This window comes from Macaca nemestrina, chromosome 10, assembly GCF_043159975.1.
Source record: "Macaca nemestrina isolate mMacNem1 chromosome 10, mMacNem.hap1, whole genome shotgun sequence".
NCBI classification, from domain to species: domain Eukaryota; kingdom Metazoa; phylum Chordata; class Mammalia; order Primates; family Cercopithecidae; genus Macaca; species Macaca nemestrina.
In genome coordinates this window covers 91,391,164-91,408,995 of record NC_092134.1, presented here as the reverse complement: position 1 = coordinate 91,408,995, position 17,832 = coordinate 91,391,164, and the positions used below count along the sequence as shown (strand labels likewise).

General features: G+C 38.1%; 1 protein-coding gene across 3 annotated transcripts; it reads right to left on the bottom strand.

Annotated features, from left to right (window-relative positions):
* Positions 1–1,521: 1,521 nt before the first annotated feature.
* LOC105470176 (zinc finger CCHC-type and RNA binding motif containing 1) lies at positions 1,522–17,817 on the bottom strand. 3 transcript variants are annotated; one of them, XM_011721930.3, is made up of 8 exons: positions 17,615–17,817; positions 15,738–15,823; positions 14,132–14,160; positions 7,914–8,025; positions 7,463–7,570; positions 3,290–3,402; positions 3,106–3,181; positions 1,522–2,626 (listed from the first exon to the last, which is right to left on the bottom strand). In XM_011721930.3, the coding sequence occupies exons 2-8, from the start codon at positions 15,819–15,821 to the stop codon at positions 2,495–2,497; spliced, it is 654 nt and encodes a 217-aa protein (XP_011720232.3). In that variant the 5' UTR covers positions 15,822–15,823; positions 17,615–17,817; the 3' UTR covers positions 1,522–2,494. The 3 variants fall into 3 exon arrangements, with proteins under 3 accessions (XP_011720232.3, XP_070927960.1, XP_070927961.1); XM_071071859.1 differs by lacking the exon at positions 15,738–15,823 and having other exon boundaries at positions 17,615–17,814; XM_071071860.1 differs by lacking the exon at positions 17,615–17,817 and having other exon boundaries at positions 15,787–15,803.
* Positions 17,818–17,832: the final 15 nt, after the last annotated feature.

Sequence of the window (17,832 nt, the reverse complement as noted above, 5' to 3'; positions counted from 1 at the left end):
AATTAAAAATTCTTTGAAACATTTTAATGCTTCCTAATAATCTATTATTGCAAATGCATCATGCTTTAGTTTGCTGTTGATGATTCTTTTTCTTTCTTTTTTTGAGACAGAGTCTCACTCTGTCACCCAGGGCTGGAGTGCAGTGGCGCGATCTTGGCTTACTGCAGCCTCTGCCTCCCTGGTTCCAGCGATTCTTGTGCCTCAGTCTCCTGAGTAGCTGGAATTACAGGCGTGTGTCACCGTGGCTGGCTAACTTTTGCATTTTTAGTACAGATGGGGTTTCGCTATGTTGGCCAGGCTGGTCTCAAACTCCTGGCCTCAAGTGATCTGCCTGCCCTGGCCTCCCAAAGTGTTGGGATTACAGATGTGAGCCACCGTGCCCAGCTGACAATTATGTTTTGAATTTTAAATAATATATGTTTGTACATAAATACCTGCATTTCTGATTAGAACCCTAGGATAAAATATAATGTAATTTCTAGTTCAAAAAATAGAACATACTTAACGTTTGATATTTACTGTTAAATTACCCTTCAGAATTGATTCAGGGCCAGTATACAATACCACAAGTGCTCTTAATGTCATCCTCACCAACAATGAAGTTTTTTTCTTAATTAGGTAAATTTTGATGTATTCCTGGTTGTAATAGATTTCCTTGATAAGTAATGATAAACTATTTTTTTACTTTAAAAAAAAATTTTTTTTTTAAAGACAGGATCATGCTGTTTCCCAGGTTGTCCCGCTTCAGCCTCCCAAGTATCTAGGACTACAGGTGCGAGTGGCTAATTTTATTTTTTGTAAAGACAGTCGCCTTATTTTCCCCAGGCTGGGCTCAAACTCCTGGCCTCAAGCAGTCCTCCTGTCTTGGCCTCCCAATGTGTTGGGATTACAGTTATGAGTCACTGCACCTGGCCTATTTTATCTTCTAAATACTCTATTTGTCACTAATTTATTTCCTACTGGAGTCTGTCTTCAGGTATTCATAGAAACTTAAATTTGTGGCAAATCTTTTCCCAATTTTTTTCTTTGCTTTAAAACTGTATGCCAGGCATGGTGGCTCACGCCTGTAATTCCAGCACTTTGGGAGGCCGAGGCAGGTGGATCATGAGGTCAGGAGTTTGAGACTAGCCTGACCAACATGGTGAAACCTCATCTCTACTAAAAAAATACAAAAATTAACTGGATGTGGTAGTGTGTGCCTGTAATCCCAGCTACTTAGGCTGAGGCAAGAAAATCGTCTGAATTGGGGAGGTGGAGGTTGCAGTGAGCTGAGATCGCACCACTGCACTCCAGCCTGGGCAACAGAGTGAGACTCCGTTTTAAAAATAAATAAATAAATAAAAATTAAAAAAAAAAAAAAACCAAAAACCCAAAACTGTTGTATTTGACTAAAGGCCAAACAGATGGTTGAGTACTGCATTCAATCATTCTGTCTTGCTGTGATCTGGAAGATTCTTTGCTGATGGGTGGTTAACACTTTGTAGTTTTCAAAGTGGAAACACAAATAAAGCTTTTATAATGAACTTTTCAAATCTCTTTTTAATATATTTTTTCTTGGGATGACAATAATAGTATTACCATAATAGTGTTAACTTATTTTTATTGCTTTTACTAGTTAAAAAGTAATTAATGGATATTCTTACAAAGTTAAACAATATAGAAATATACAAAGTAGAAAATTAAAGGCTAATCCCACTCCCATATAACCACCTGCAGACAGAATGGGAAGATTTAGTCATAAATACAAAGACGATACATGGAAAAAAATAGACAACTATTAACTCTAGGAAAAATGTAATCATAGCATACTCCTTGGCTCAGAAGTGAAAACTATTTACATGGTCATTAAAAAATATATGTATGGATTTCCCCCCAATTTTTAACACAGCCACATTGGGAAGATTGAGGAAGGTAGAAGTATAAGAGATTGAATAATTCTCCTTTATTTTTTTATTGACAGAAATATATGTATTTTATTTAACAACACGTGTGCACATATGAGTAGTTTCTTCTAGGGAATGGAATTTGGTGCTATGGGTAGGGCAGACAAGTAACACCTGTGTTTGATTTTAAGCCTTTTAGAGCTATATGACTTTATATTTTATAGGTATATACAATTTATTTTATAGGTATTTACAATTTATCCAGATTGGGATAAAGCTACAAGAAATATGATGACAAAACACCCATATTTAAAGACAAAATTCTCTTGAAAAGTTTATTAACATAAGTAACAATAAATCATTCAACTTTTCAGTCTTCAGGAAGTTTCAGTTTTAAGGATTAATTTCAGAAGTCCTCATGTAAACAAATCAGGCATGAATAAAGCCCTTATAATGAACTTTTCAAATAAATTTTTAAAATATCTTTTTTCTTGGGAGACCAATAATAGTATTAACATGATAGTACTAACTTTTCTTATTTTTATTAAAATTAGCTCTTCAAGATTGTTATTAACAAATCTTGATTTTTATTACTGTGCTAGGGCAAGATTTTAATCACTAAGTTCTTCCTCATCACTGAAATATGTGCTTTTCTTTATCCTTGGGCGTCTTGAATCATCTGATGTTGAGGGGCCTCCTGAACTGGGTTTCCATTTTTTTTGTTCTTCTTCAATTTTGGCTTGCTGTGATTCAAAAAACAAAACCAAACCAATAACCTGTTTAATATTATTTATGGTTCGTTAATTCAAAACATGGCAAAAACATACCACAAATCCCATTACTTCCCACCCTCCCAGTCCATGCAGACAATAAGATCTGCTCCCTTCCCCTGAGTTCTGTCCCATCTCACAATCTTACTCAAAATTATCCTAGGCAATTTCTAAAAAAAATCTTTTCTGTTGGGCTATACTCACTTTGAGTAAATAGTTCTGCTCATTTTTTTAATGAAAAAAGATTAAGATAGTAAGTGTTGTGGGGCCCTTAAAAATCTAGGAAGAACCAATGGGAACTTTTCATTCACACTACCTCAGAGAAACAGCTTGTCTCCTAAGGCTTAGGAGGTTAGGGGGAAAAAGAGAGGTTGCCATGAGGTGATCAATGAAGTAAGCAAGGACTATAAACCCAGTCAGCTATTGCATGATGCCTTTTAAAAGAACAATACCTGGAATGCTATGGCCTGACTGAGGCTGTCAAGAGCAGGATCCTCCCCTTCATCTTCACTTTCTTCTACTTCCTCACTTAAATAAAGAAAAACAAATTGGAATGTAACCAACCAATAGGCAAAAGCAACCAACCAAAAGACAAAAGCAACATGATAATGTATTTAGTAAGAATAATATACATACATTTCTTCTTCTGGTTCAGGAGCTTTCTTTTTTTTCTTTTTTTCTTTCTTCTTTGGAGGCTCACGTTCTCCAAGCATATTTTTCGGACAGGCGTAACTTAAGTGTCCACTTTCCTTTTGTTTCCCATTAAAAAGGAAAGAAAAAATACCATATTTGTTATTTACAAAATCTTGCCTGGTACTCTAATACTAAAAGGTTTTTTTTCTTTTGAGATGGAGTCTTGCTCTGTCGCCCAGACTGGAGTGCAGTGGCGCGATCTAGGCTCACTGCAAGTTCCACCTCCTGGGTTCACACCATTCTCCTGCCTCAGTCTCCCGAGTAGCTGGGACTACAGGCACCCGCCACCATGCCCGGCTAATTTTTTTTTGTATTTTTTGTAGAGACAGGGTTTCACCATATTAGCCAGGATGGTCTCGATCTCCTGACCTCGTGATCCACCCGCCTTGGCCTCCCAAAGTGCTGGGATTACAGGTGTGAGTCACGCACCCGGCCTTACTAAAAGGTTTTCGAATTTAAAAAGGAATATTCCCATACTGGGACCACATAGAAAGACATTAATGATAAAACCCAGTACTTTACTATTTAGAAGGTGATATTGTAACTCTCAGTTAAAATTAACATTTAGGACTATTTAGTGGTTTTACTAAGAGTAGAAGTAGTAGTCTTCTCTCAAACATTTAAATCTCAAAATTCAAGATATAAAACAGTTCGGTCAGGTGTGGTGGCTCACGCTTGTAATCCCAGCACTTTGGGAAGCTGAGGCAGGTGGATCACCTGAGGTCTGGAGTTCGAGACCAGACTGGCCAAAATGGTGAAACCCCGTCTCTACTAAAAAACAAACAAACAAAAAAGAATTAGCTGGGCGTAGTGGCACATACCCGTAGCCCCAGCTACTCAGGAGGCTGAGGTAGAAGAATTGCTTAAACCAAGGAGGTGGAGATGGCAGTGAGGTGAGATCGTGCCGCTGCACTCCAGCCTGGGTGACCAGAGCAAATAACTCCGTCTCAAAAAAAAAAAAAAAAAAAAAAAAATCAAAACTTAAATGGATCATTTACCCTAAATGTAAACATCTTAAGTTACTGATAAAATGAGGATAAAACTATTCCTGTTAATTTCCGATATGTTGCTTAATACTCTTTTGGGCCGGGCGCGGTGGCTCAAGCCTGTAATCCCAGCACTTTGGGAGGCCGAGGCGGGTGGATCACGAGGTCAGGAGATCGAGACCATCCTGGCTAATGCAGTAAAACCCCATCCCTACTAAAAATACAAAAAAATTAGCTGGGCGTGGTGGTGCGCGCCTGTAGTCCCAGCTACTTGGAGGCTGAGGCAGGAGAATGGCGTGAACCCGGGAGGCGGAGCTTGCAGTGAGCAGAGATTGTGCCACTGTACTCCAGCCTGGGTAACACAGCGAGACTCCGTCTCAAAAAAAAAAAAAAAAAAAAAAAAATACTCTTTTGGGCTAGGCATGGTGGATTATAAGCCTGTAATCCCAGCGCTGGGATCCCAGCACTGGGATTGCTGGGATTATAATCCCAGCACTGGGAGACTGAGGCAGACGGGTCACCTGAGGAAGCGAGCTGAAGACCAGCCTGGCCAACATGGAAAAACCCTGTCTCTACTAACTACACAAAAATTAGCTGGGCGTGGTGGCACGCGCCTGTAATCCCAGCTACTCAGGAGACTGAGGCACAAGAATTGATTGAACCCGGGAGGCAGAGACTGCAGTGAGCCGAGATTGTGCTACTTCACGCCAGCCTGGGCAACAGAGCAAGACCCTGTCTCAAAAAACAAACAAAAAAACAAAAAACAAATGGAAAATTTCTTCCTCACTTTTCCTATGAATTACTTTCGTTTTTTCCCTTTCATATGCTGACTACAGTTGCACTATCCAATTACAGTAGCCACTAGCCAGCCAATGTGGCTATTGAGAACTTGTCTGAATTGATATGTAGTGTAAAGGTAAAATACACATTGGATTTCTGAAGACTTAGTAACATACGTGGCTTGCATTATATTCTCATTTGACAACGCTGGACTAGGCTATTATTCCTACTTAGCTAGAACATTGACTTGTAAAACATAAGAGCTCAACTATAATCTGGACATCAGCTCACTACAATTCCATTTAAGAGGTATGTCAGGGTAGGGTGTGGGGACTGAGCCAAGGTTAGAACAATAGAAGGGAACAATAATCATGCTTTTCCAGTATATTTGACAGAGCAGACAGACTGTGCACTTTGTATACCTAGGACATGGCCCAACCTAAGAGAGGTTACTTACTGTTAATGAGCTGCTGAGAAAATATAGTTAGAAAAGCATATCTGAAACTGTGTTTTGGAATAATATTATAGCAAAACATATTAACATATCCCATACTAAAAAGGATTTAATGAAATAACTTTAGAAAAACCAGGCTAAGTAAATATAAATAGGTTTTTTTGGAGGGAGGGAAATTAAATATAAAAATGTAAAAAAATAACAGCTCTATGGATCCATATACCAAAAGGAACCAATTAACAGATTCATCTAGGATTTCTCAGATAACTTAATATTCACTGTGAATATGAAGATATATACCAATCTGAAGGTAACTACCTTCCCTCCCTCCCTTTCTTTCTTTTACAAAACTCAGAACTTTGGAAAAGTTTCTAAAGTGTTTACTTAAGAGGTTTCAGAATCATAGGAATTGACAGAATCAGTATGTATCCAAGCGACTGCTTGCTCACTCTTTCTATTCATTCATCCGTCAGTCTGTTTATTTAGTTATCTTTTTTGTGGGGGGTATGGGGAGTGACAGTGGGGTAGAGGACCTCAAGCCATTTCCTTGCATCTTCCATGTGATTTTGTAGCCAGGATGGTATCTCTCCATGATTCTCTCCCCAGCTCCCCATTACTACCTCTCGACTCTGTTTTTTAAGTATTTTATTTTTATTTTTGAGACGGAGTCTCGCTCTGTCGCTCAGGCTGGAGTGCAGTGGAGTGATCTCAGCTCACTGCAACCTCTGCTTCCTGGGTTCAAGTGATTCTCCTCCCTCAGCCTTCCAAGTAGCTGGGATCACAGGTGCCTGCCACCACACCTGGCTAATTTTTTTGTATTTTTAGTAGACACGGGGTTTCACCATGTTGGTCAGTCTGCTTTTGAACTCCTGACCTCAAGTGATCCACCCACCTCAGCTTCCCAAAGTGCTAGGATTACAGGCATGAACCACTGTGCCAGGCCTGTTTCTTAAGTATTTTATATGGTCATTTTACAAACTTACACCTGTGAGAACCAGACTAAAATTCTCTTGGTACCAATACAGATCTTATACAAAATTATTCTATGGCTGTCTTTTCCTCCTCATCACCAAAACTTTAAATGGATAATGACAGATCATGAAGAGAACCAAAGAAGAAAATGTGAGGATAGTTCAGTTATAAAACACTAGCAATACTAATAGGAAAAAATAAAAAACTTCAAAACACAATATCCCATAGTGGATAAGGTCACATGATAATGTTGCTATTGAACTGTGACACTTAAAAACTGGTACAGAAACAGGCAATATCCTATTAACAAAAATTTATGAGTTACTAAAATCTTGCAAGACAGTGACATAAATAATCAGTCTAACACTTTTAAAACTAGTGATTTTCAAAGATTTAGGAACTAGAGAAAACACTTTGTATTACCCAACTCAGGTTATCTTTACACAGTGCATTTCAACTGAATTTACTTTGATGAGTTTAGAGTCCCTAAGTGAAACAACTAGGCCAGGCACAGTGGCTAACACTTGTAACTGTAGCACTTTGGGAGGCTGAGGTGGGAGGACTGCTTGAGCCCAGGAGTTTGAGATTGGCCTGGGCAACATAGGAACAACCTGCCTCTACAAAAAAATTAAAAAATTAAGCAGGGTGTGATGGTGCATGCCTGTGGTCCCAGCTACTTGGACATTGCGGTGGGACGATCACCTGGGCCCAGGAGGTGGAGGCTGCAGTGAGTTGTGATTGCATCACTGCACTCCAGCCTGGGTGACAGAGGAAAACCCTGTCTCAAAAAAATAAATATTAAAAAATAAAGCATTTTCATAACCTGGTTTAGCCAGTCAGAAGTTTTGGTGAGCAAAAATAAAAGACTGACGTGAAAAGTATCTTAAACTATGGAAAGTTACATTAAGTTTTAGGTTTACTTACCCCACATTCATAACACTTAGATTTATCAAAGTAGTTTCGCCTTCGGATGAACTCAGCTGCTCTTCCATTGTCAATAGCAATGCTTGCTTTTATCACTCTGCCAAATAACTAAACAAGAGAAAACTGTAAATGTAGAATGTATTTCATTGAAATCTAAAATTAATTATTTAATCAATTTTCTCAAATCTTCAATTCTAGTTTATTTTGGATTTTTTAGCAATTGTCACTTAGGTATGATAAATTCTATTCTGTAGTATTCTTATTCCTGAGATTCCACCAATGTTTTGAGAACCCAGTACAGTTTGACCTCTTTTCTTTCCATAAGTTAGATCTATCTTAAGAATCTACAGATATCTATTAGACCTGATGATCCACTATATCCCCACATTTTTGGCCTGGATGAGCATAAAGACTTTGGGGCTAAAAACCTCGATGGAGATGAATAGCTTACCTGTTTGTTGTTTATTGCCCTGGTACAGTTTTGTGCAGAGTCTTTATCCAAAAATAAAATAAATGCAACCCCTTTACTCTTCCTGGTATCTTTATCTTTCATTATGGTAACCCTTAAAGCATAAACAAATAGTTAAAAATGAGGCAGCAATAAACAAAACAGGTATTAATACTTGAAACATTCATTTCAAAAAGGGCTAAATGAAAAATTTATAAGATAAATTAATACATTTGAAAAATCAGCTATCTCTTCAAAGTCAAGGGATATCAAGCATGGAAATGGGAAAGGGTGATACTGATTTAACACAAGTGAGCACACCTATGATTAGGAGTTAATCAGAGATTGAAGGGTGAAGTAAAGAGATTACAGAGACAATGAAATCTTAAGGAGTAACCATAATCCCTCTTCCATACTAACTCCCTCAGCTTGCAAAACAAAACAAAATAAAGGTATACTTTACACAAAAAGTAAAATGATTTACTTATTTTTTTAAGTGTTAGAATCAAAGTATATTCTTTTTTTTTTTTTTTTTTTTTTTTTTGAGACGGAGTCTCACGCTGTTGCCCAGGCTGGAGTGCAGTGGCGCGATCTCGGCTCACTGCAAGCTCCGCCTCCCGGGTTCCCGCCATTCTCCTGCCTCAGCCTCCTGAGTAACTGGGACTACAGGCGCCCGCCACCGCGCCCGGCTAATTTTTTGTATTTTTAGTAGAGACGGGGTTTCACTGTGGTCTCGATCTCCTGACCTTGTGATCCGCCCGCCTCGGCCTCCCAAAGTGCTGGGATTACAGGCTTGAGCCACCGCGCCCGGCCAGTATATTCTTAATATTCTTTTAAAGAATCTTCAGAAAAATAAGAAAAAAAAAAAATCTTCAGAGCTGGGTGTGGTGGTGCGCACCTGTAGTTCCAGCTACTTGGGAGACAGAGGCAGGAGGATGCCTGAACAAGAGTTTGAGAACAGCCTAGGCAACACAGTGAGACCCCAATCTTTAGGGAAAAAGAATCTCCAGTTCTGTGGTTTTCAGCCATACCACCTACTAGGGTGTACCTGAGTGATAAGGAGAGTTATGACAGCACAGAGCCTGCTCTTTCTCTTGCCCCATCCACAACCCTAGTCCTGAAGGCCCTTGCTCACCCTATGTCAATTAACATAGTTTAAAAACAATGTTCACCAGGGCTCTTTGGAGAAATAGCTGATTCAAAGGCTAAAGCAGGGCAGGTACAAGAGGAGCTTGGAACATCTTACGCCAGAAAGTAAGAGAGTGCAAAAGTGAGTAAGCAAGTGAGACAGAGAGAGAGAGAGAGAGAGAGAGAGAGAGAGAGAGGAATGAATGAATGAATGAATGAATGATGGGGCCAAGAATACAGCAGCCAGCTGGAAGGAGCTCCCACTGGCCAAATCAAGGACAATTTGAGCACCAAAACAATTCATTACAGTAATAAATTATAGGCCACAGAGAAGGTAGGAATTTACAATTCTTACTGATAATAGACCAGTAAATAAGTGGAGGAGATGGGAGGGAAGGCTCTTGCTTACAGCAGAATGCCAAGGGATGACTGGTGAATGTAGAGGAAATGCTGGAGTTGGAAAAATCACCAATTGGCAACAATCATGGTAAAGACTGGATCAGGCAAGAACCATCAACAAATGCTAAGTCTAAAATGAGATTTTTATGTGGAGCAGAGTACTTGTACTGTCTTAGAGTGTCTTCCATGGATTGTTTATTAATTGCAAAGGGAAAATAAGTCTACAGTGAAAAAATCTAGACAACACCTTGACTGTGTGATCAAAATTCCTATCACTACTGAGGGACAGACTGACAGTGTCCGCCTCCAGATGTGGTATTCTGAGAACAACACATCCGCTATGCAGTATAGTAGCCAAGAAAATGTAAACTAGATCTAATAACAAGGAAACATCAGCAACATACAAAATGAGGGGGAGGGGAAGAGGGTAGGCTATATATTCCTTACAATGTTCTAGACTAAAGGAGCCTAAAAAGAAAAATTAAAGACAATACTTGACTCTAGACTGATCCTCTAATAGAGGGGAAAATACTATGCAGGACATTATTAGGTCAACTGACAAAATTGGAACATGAATGGTTGATTTAGTAAAACTACTGTATCAAAATAACTTTATGAAGTTGGTAATTGTACTGTGGTTATATAAAATATATCCTTACTTTTAGGAAATAACACACTGAAGTATGTAGGAATAAAGGGCGATGATGTTTGTAATTCACCCTTACATACCTCACAAAAACAAGTTGTGTGTGTATATATCCACACATACGGGGCAAGAGAGAGTACAAGTGATAAAGTAAATGGGGGAAATGTTAATAACAGGTGAATTTACATGAAGGATATTTTGCTGTTCTTAGTACCTAACATTGTCATAACTTTTTATAAACTTGAAATTATTTCCAAAGTTAAAACAAAGATAATGTTCAAGATAAAGCTTAGTAATTTTCTCATGTTTGAATTACAGGAAAATAGATAATAGGACACAAGTGAATAAATAGAAGTTTTATTCAGCATAACATTTCCCATATTAAAATTATTTTATTTGGGTTTGGGTTAAGGTACATACATAGTCTTTGGAATGAAACTGATAAAAAGATGCCATCACATTAAGAAAAGCGATGTCCAATTTCATTTAAAAGAAGAACAAGTTGAAATAATTTAGGGAAAAATGGGCAACTAAAATGGTTTAGTTTCTCAAACGGTACACCTGTATATTCAATGGGCTTAGAAGGTAAGGAGAGGCAAGCACCCAAGGTAAGAAGGTTCAAATTTAGACTGGTTATCGTCAAAGCACCAGTTATGAGAATATGCAGGAAACATTTTAACCAATTTTGACAGAAATATTGAATAAGGTAGTTGCTTTACATTTTGGAATTTTTCGTAATGTTTGTGAAAGTTATCTTTTTTTTTTTTTAAAGTACTATTTCAAAAGAAGTGTTGGCTTTCTACATCTTCCTCAATTAATGATCTCTCATCTGTTGCCTCTTTTCTGATTCCACTGCTTTTTTCTTGTCCATAGGGGCATTACTGTTTTAACAGTCTATTCTTATTGGTTCCTTTATAATTTTTTCTCTTATAATTTTCTCATATCCCTAAGTGGTCTTCTACTTAAGGAATAAAATCACACCATTCCTTTGTTCAAAAATCTTTGGTTCTGTAAATTGCCTATTCTTTGTCCCCCAGTCAGTATCCTTGATGATTTGGCTCCCATCTCCTTAATCTTTCACTGCTCCTTCCCACGTACAAACTATGAAGTCTACTCAAAAGAAACCACTCAATGCTCCAGTAGCATGGCCTGTATTTCCCCAAATTTGTGCCTTTGTTCACACAGCTTCTATCTTCTTTCACCTCTGAATCATTCATTGCCCATTAAAATTTTCCTCATTCTTTCGGGATTCAAGTCAATGTGTCAGTTTCTAATAGCTTCAACTGGATATCATTTCTCCTCCATTATGCTAGTCTCTGCTGAATTGTGTTATTCATAAAAAATGCCTCATCTCATCTATTTTAATGTAAACTCCTTTAAGGTTGTCTCTGTAATCCATACGTGCCTACCTCAATATGTTCATTGATAGATATACCTTTATATTCAATGGGAAAAATAGACAAAAAAAATAGGAAAAGTAGTTTCTAAAAGAGTACATTGTATGTGTTCATTCATTCGGTCATTCAGTCACTCTGTTAGCCTCAAGCCCATGTGCTAAGCACTAACAGTAGTTTTTACCCTCAGGAGAAAGCTTACAGTTTAGTGGTGGAGACAGACCAACAAACCAACTATCATACAATACTTTGATAGAGATACCTTCTGTGGTAACAGAAAAAAAATTTACACCAGAGATTTAAAAGGACAAATCTACTGTGACTCCCATGTTTCTGGCAAGGGAAAAGAGGTAGACAGTAGCACCTAATTTCCTAATACAAGGTATATGATGTACTTATTTAAGCACATAATATGAAGCATACACTATTTTGGGAAACCTGAATGTCATCCATAACACCTCCTTCCTGTTCACAAAGTCCTTATGTACAAAGTAAGCACATCACTAAATATTACCCACTTTCCTTCCTATACATATCACTAAGTATTACCCATTTTACTTCATAATGATTTCTGAAATCTTACCACCTCTCAAATCTGATCAGTCTCTATAGCTCTACCTGTACTATTTTAGTACAGATTTCTCCCCTGGGCTACAGTTTTAGATTTCAGACTGGTCTCACTGCATTTTCTCTTTTTCTTTTTTTTTTTTTTTTGAGATGGAGTCTTGCTCTGCCCAGGCTGGAGTGCAGTGGCATGATCTCGGTTCACTGCAACCTCCACCTCCATCCGCCTCCTGGGTTCAAGTGATTCTCATGCCTCGCCTCCCAAGTAGCTGGGATTACAGGTGTGTACCACCACGGCCGGCTAATTTTTGTATTTTTTTGTAGAGATGGGGTTTCGCCATGTTGGTCAGGCTGGTCTTGAACTCCTGACCTTTCAAGTGATCCCCCCACATTGGTCTCCCAAAGCACTGGGATTACAGGTGTGAGCCACTGTGCCCAGTTGCATTTGCTTTTGTTCCCCTCCAATCTAATTTCTACATTAGGCCAGAATAAACTTTAAAAAATTTAAATCATGTCACCCCTCACTTAAAATTCTTAAATGATTCCTGATATTCTTAGAATGAAAACCAAATACCTTTGTAACCTGGCCAAGAAGATGAGGAAACTACTTCCATCTCTGGAGCCATCTTGTGCTTTGTCCCCCTTACTCACTCATCTCTAGTCACATTGGCCTTCTTTCTATTTCTTGATGTCACTTTATTTTCTTTTGCCACAAGGCCTTTGCACAAGCTATTCCCTCTACCTGAAATATTCCTCCCTTATTTTTGCCTACTTAACTGTTACTCATCCTTAGGTTTCCACTCAAAAAACACTGACTCAGGTAAGCCTTCTCTGGCTCTCTAAAGTCTTCCCTGTTTCTAGGTGCTTACAACCCTGTGTCTTTAATTCCATTGCAGTTTCATGGTTCAGGACTATATATTGACATGGAGATCCACTCAAAGATTCTGACAAAGCAGAAAAAAAAAAAGGTAAAAGGGAGTGGACTCTGAAATCTCACTGTTGGATTCAAATATTTTCTCCACCATTAGCTAGCAAGATGACTTTAGGTTTACTGTGTGCTTCAGTTTCATCATTTATAATATTGAGATAATAACAGTACCTACCTTAAAGGGTAGTTGTGAGAATTAAATAATACACATAAAGAGATTAGAACAATGCCTGGCATATATATGTGCTCATTTAAGTATTACATACCATCATCATTACCAGTGTTTGGACTGATGACGATGACTTTTTAAAATCTGAACACCCAAAAATTTACACAGAAGCATTTTTGATAATGATTTTTTAATAGCAAAGTAACTGTAAAAGAAGTTAGTAATTTCAAGATGCAAATGAGCTTCAACTGTTTAATATCCATTTATGGAACACTAGAAGAAATTAGCCAAGAGAAATATGCTCAAAATTATTGGGATTTTAAATTTATATCAGAATGTATATTGGTTATAAGATAGTTAGGACGACAGTATCCTTTTACTTTTTTGCCCCATAATATAGTTGCTTGATTTAAAACAGTGAAATACGAGTTCAAGTTCTTTTTATTGTTCCTAACCCTCAGCCCTGTTATCATCCATACCATTTGTATGTTTCTAGTCTTTCCAATGATCTCTAAGCTTTCTCTGAAGGAAGATAATACGTTTTCTATTTATCAGTCTCATAGCATCCTGCAAGTCAGATGCACAGAAATATTAGATTTTACACTATTTATTTGAAAAAAAAAAACAAAACCTATTTATTTGAAAGTAGGTTACTTATAGTATACTTGATAACACTTCCTAGTAACCAAAATATTTGTTTACCATTAGATATGAAGATGTATCTTTATAATACATGGAAAGACATTTATGATATATCAAATTAAAAAAGAAAATAAAATTGAATGTATGGAATACAGTCTTGAAGAAAAATTGTCTACATGTTTATGTACATGGAAAAGCAACTAAAATTGTCATAAAAATGTTAATAGTATTATTTTCTTTGTTACATCAAGTATGTTTTATTTTTTAAAATTTACTGTCATTGAAAAAAATGGAGAAGCAAATTCAGATAAACTTTTAAATGAAGTTACAAAATTTAATGTGAATACTTACTTTACAACTTTGCCGTACTTGGAAAATATCTGAAACAAAAGACCACATATTTACAATTTGTTTTAAAATCATGAAAACATCAAATTTTTAGGTTGCAGATGCTGACAAAATTCTGTTATAGTTTATGAAAAATTTCAGCCTTCAGTCTATAAGGCAGGCCCTAAAAAAATGGTTTTTTTGGTTACTAGAATAATATTCTTACTGTTGTTGGAGTCACATGTATCTGTCTCAGTTCCTAAATTTGACAATGGAGTAAACACAGAGAAAAAAACTCACTCTACACATGTGGTAGATCTAAGGCATACACACTGGACAGCTGCTGTGTTCCTGAGGTATACCCATGGCAACTATCAACTCCATCATAGTGCCAGCTATACCTGTGCTTCAAATATCAATGTTATGGAGTAGCACTTTTCCAATTCTACCCTCACCTCTACCTTGTTATTCCTACGAAGCAATCCCTGTTTGAGAAGACAGATCCTTAGACTGCTTTATTTAAAAAACAAAACAAAAAAAACCTCATAAAAAAAGCTTTTATAATGAAAAATCCATTTCTATCAGTCTTCTTCCTCTGCCCACCATTAATATGTTGGTGGAACTTTATAGTTGGCTCTCTCTTCTGTTACTTTTATTTTATCCTATGCAATCTCATTTATTTCTATGGTTCCAGCTCATTACCCATATACTAAGAGTTCCTATTATATAAAAAGTCTTTTAGAACGTGTTAGTATATGCAACCAATAATAATGAATTTTTTCGTTCTATGATTAAGCTATATAATGCTGGAACGTAATATAACTGGATTGCAGTGTTATCAACACTGGGTTCTGAAGGCCAGTACAGTTTTCTACATAATACTTACTAATGGCCTCTCGTTTCACTCAGAGTGAAAGCCAGAGTCCTTACCATGATGTAAATAGGTCCTATAAGGCACCTTGAGTGGGCTTACCTAAGATTACCCCTCTTTTCCTGAAATGCTTGTCCTCCAGAATTTGCACAGGTGCCTCTTACTCGTTTCAGGTCGTTATTCAAAAGTCACCTTCTCAATAATGGCATTCCTGACCTCCCTGTGTAAAATTTCACCTCCATTCCCAACTTAACATTCAATAGCCCACCTTTCCCGCTTTATTTTTTCTCCTTAGCACCTAACATCTTAGCATCTCCTTAGTATCTAACATATAATTTGACTTAAATGTTCAATAAATACAGCTTCTATTTTTTCTTTTTTTTTTTTTTTTGAGACAGGGTCTCATTCTGTTACCCAGGCTGGAGTGCAGTGGTGTGATCTTGGCTCACTGTTGCCTCCACCTCCTAGGCTCAAGCAATCTTCCAACCTTAGGTGCCCAAGTAGCTTGTAGAGACACGGTGGCGCACACCTGTATTTCCCAGCTACTCGGGAGGCTGAGGTGGGAGTACCACCTGAGGGGGCAGGAGGCTGCAGTGAGCCATGATAGTGCCACTGCACTCCAGCCTGGGTGACAGAATTAGACTGTCTTAAAAAAAAAAAAAAAAAGAAGAAAAAGAAAAAAAGAATTTTGCCAAGGAGAACTATTTGCTTAAGGTTATCTGTATCTCAAATAGCAGTCACTTGATAAGATTTACTTACCCGGTACAAGTCATTGTTTGTCAGGGAAAAGGGCAAGTTGGATACATACACTGTGCTCTTACTTGGAGCCAATCCACCACTCATTTCTAAAAGTGAAAATAAACCTATCAGCAATCAATCTAAACCAGGATTCTTTTTTTTTTTTTTTTTTTTGAGACGGAGTTTCGCTCTTGTTGCCCAGGCTGGGGTACAATGGCACAATCTCGGCTCACTGCAACCTCCGCTTCCCAGTTTCAAGCAATTCTCCTGCCTCAGCCTCCCGAGTAGCTGGGATTACAGGTATCCACCACCATGCCCGGCTAATTTTGTATTTTTAGTAGAGACAGGGTTTCACCATGTTGGTCAGGCTGGTCTTGAACTCCTGACCTCAAGTGATCCACCTGTCTCAGCGTCCCAAAGTGGCCTAAACCAGGTATTCTTAATTCCAAATAAAACAATCAGACCAGTCTAGGTATTATTTTGAAAAAACAACAACAAAAAACAAAAAACAAAAATCAATACAGTATTAACAATCACCGATTTAACTATGCCAGATTTGTACACCTTCCTTACAAGTTAGGAACTCCAGCAGGCTGAATTAAGGAATTCCTTTTTCCCAGTCACCACTCAAGAAAAATTCTTTTTTGGTTCTTCTTCTTTCAAGTATTCTTTACATCAACACTTTCAGTGCCAGACTGTATGGGTATGGAGATGGGTTTTAAATAGATGAAGGAAAAACCCTAAGGCTACTCCTAACTTCCACTCAGACTATGAGCAAAAAATGCTTTAATGCATATGTATTGTATATGGACAATACCTACACCTTGCTCACCCAGATCAGAAAGAGCATGGGGACTCAGAAAGAACCTTAGTCACTGATTTTTGCTAATACACAGTCATGCTACGCTTAACAAAGGAGGTATGTTCTGAGTGTGTTAGGTGATTTCATAGCGCAAACATCATAGGGTGTACTGAGACAAACTTAGATGGTCTAACCTATTGCTCTTAGGCTGCAACCTGTATAGCATGTTAATGTAGTGAATAATGTAGACAATTGAAACACAATGGTAAATATTTATGTAGCTAAAGACAGAAAAGGTGCACTAAAAACATGGTACAATGTATTATACTCTTAGGAGACCACTGTGGTATATGTGGTTTGTTGTTAACCAAAAAGTTGTTATGCTGTGCATGCCTGTACTATGGCTGGGTACCTTTTTTGTTTGTCTTAATTTTTTTTTCTCTGGAGTGGTGTGTAAAGAGGAAAATTTTCTTTTCCCCATTTAGTATGATATTAAGGAGGAAATTTAAGCTTTACGTATTGACAATATAAACTTCTTTCGAAATGTTAACTTTGCTTATTGCCAAATTATGAAATGATACATTATATAAATAGGCTTGGTGCCTGGAAGAGACGGACTTGTATGTATGTGTGTATATGTATATAAAATTTACAAATGTAATCAGTAATTAATTTTCACACCTTATCTTACAAAGTCAGCAAATTACTGTGAGAATATCAGACTCAACCAAATTCAAATTTCTGATTTAAAAAGAGCGTGTGGTGTGTATTTGAGATGGGGGACGAACCATCACAAATGGAAAAGTACTGACTCTAAGGCATGCCAATTCGTGAAGGAATGAGAAAACTGCCTCATGTTTGGTGTTTTGGGGGAATTATTTAGAAAACTTCAGGAACTCAACATAGATAGGTCGCTTTTTAAAAGTTTCTCATTTGAAACTATGCCTTAGACGTTCTGCTGAGAGCCGCGAAGGCAGGTAGACGTTAAGGTCCTGGAATAAAAAGGGTGGCGGGAGAGAGGGGCAGAGCATTTTGGCAGCCGAGTCTGGGGAGGGGGTCCCGCAGAAAAGAAGGCCGCAGCTGAGGAGGCGTTTACCTTCACGTGGGTTGGGCCTGGGAGACCAGAAGAGTGCGAGCCCTCAGCTCAGCTGGGGCTCAACCCCGACTCTTCGTAGCCGCTCGCAGCGGCCTTGGCATCACGAGTCCTGGGAGGGGTCAGGCGCGGGGACCAGATGGTAGCAGCCACGGTGCCTCTTCCCGGTTGTTTCAGATCCGGGCCCCGAAGGCGGGCCCAGAGGCGAGCGCTTCGCTGAC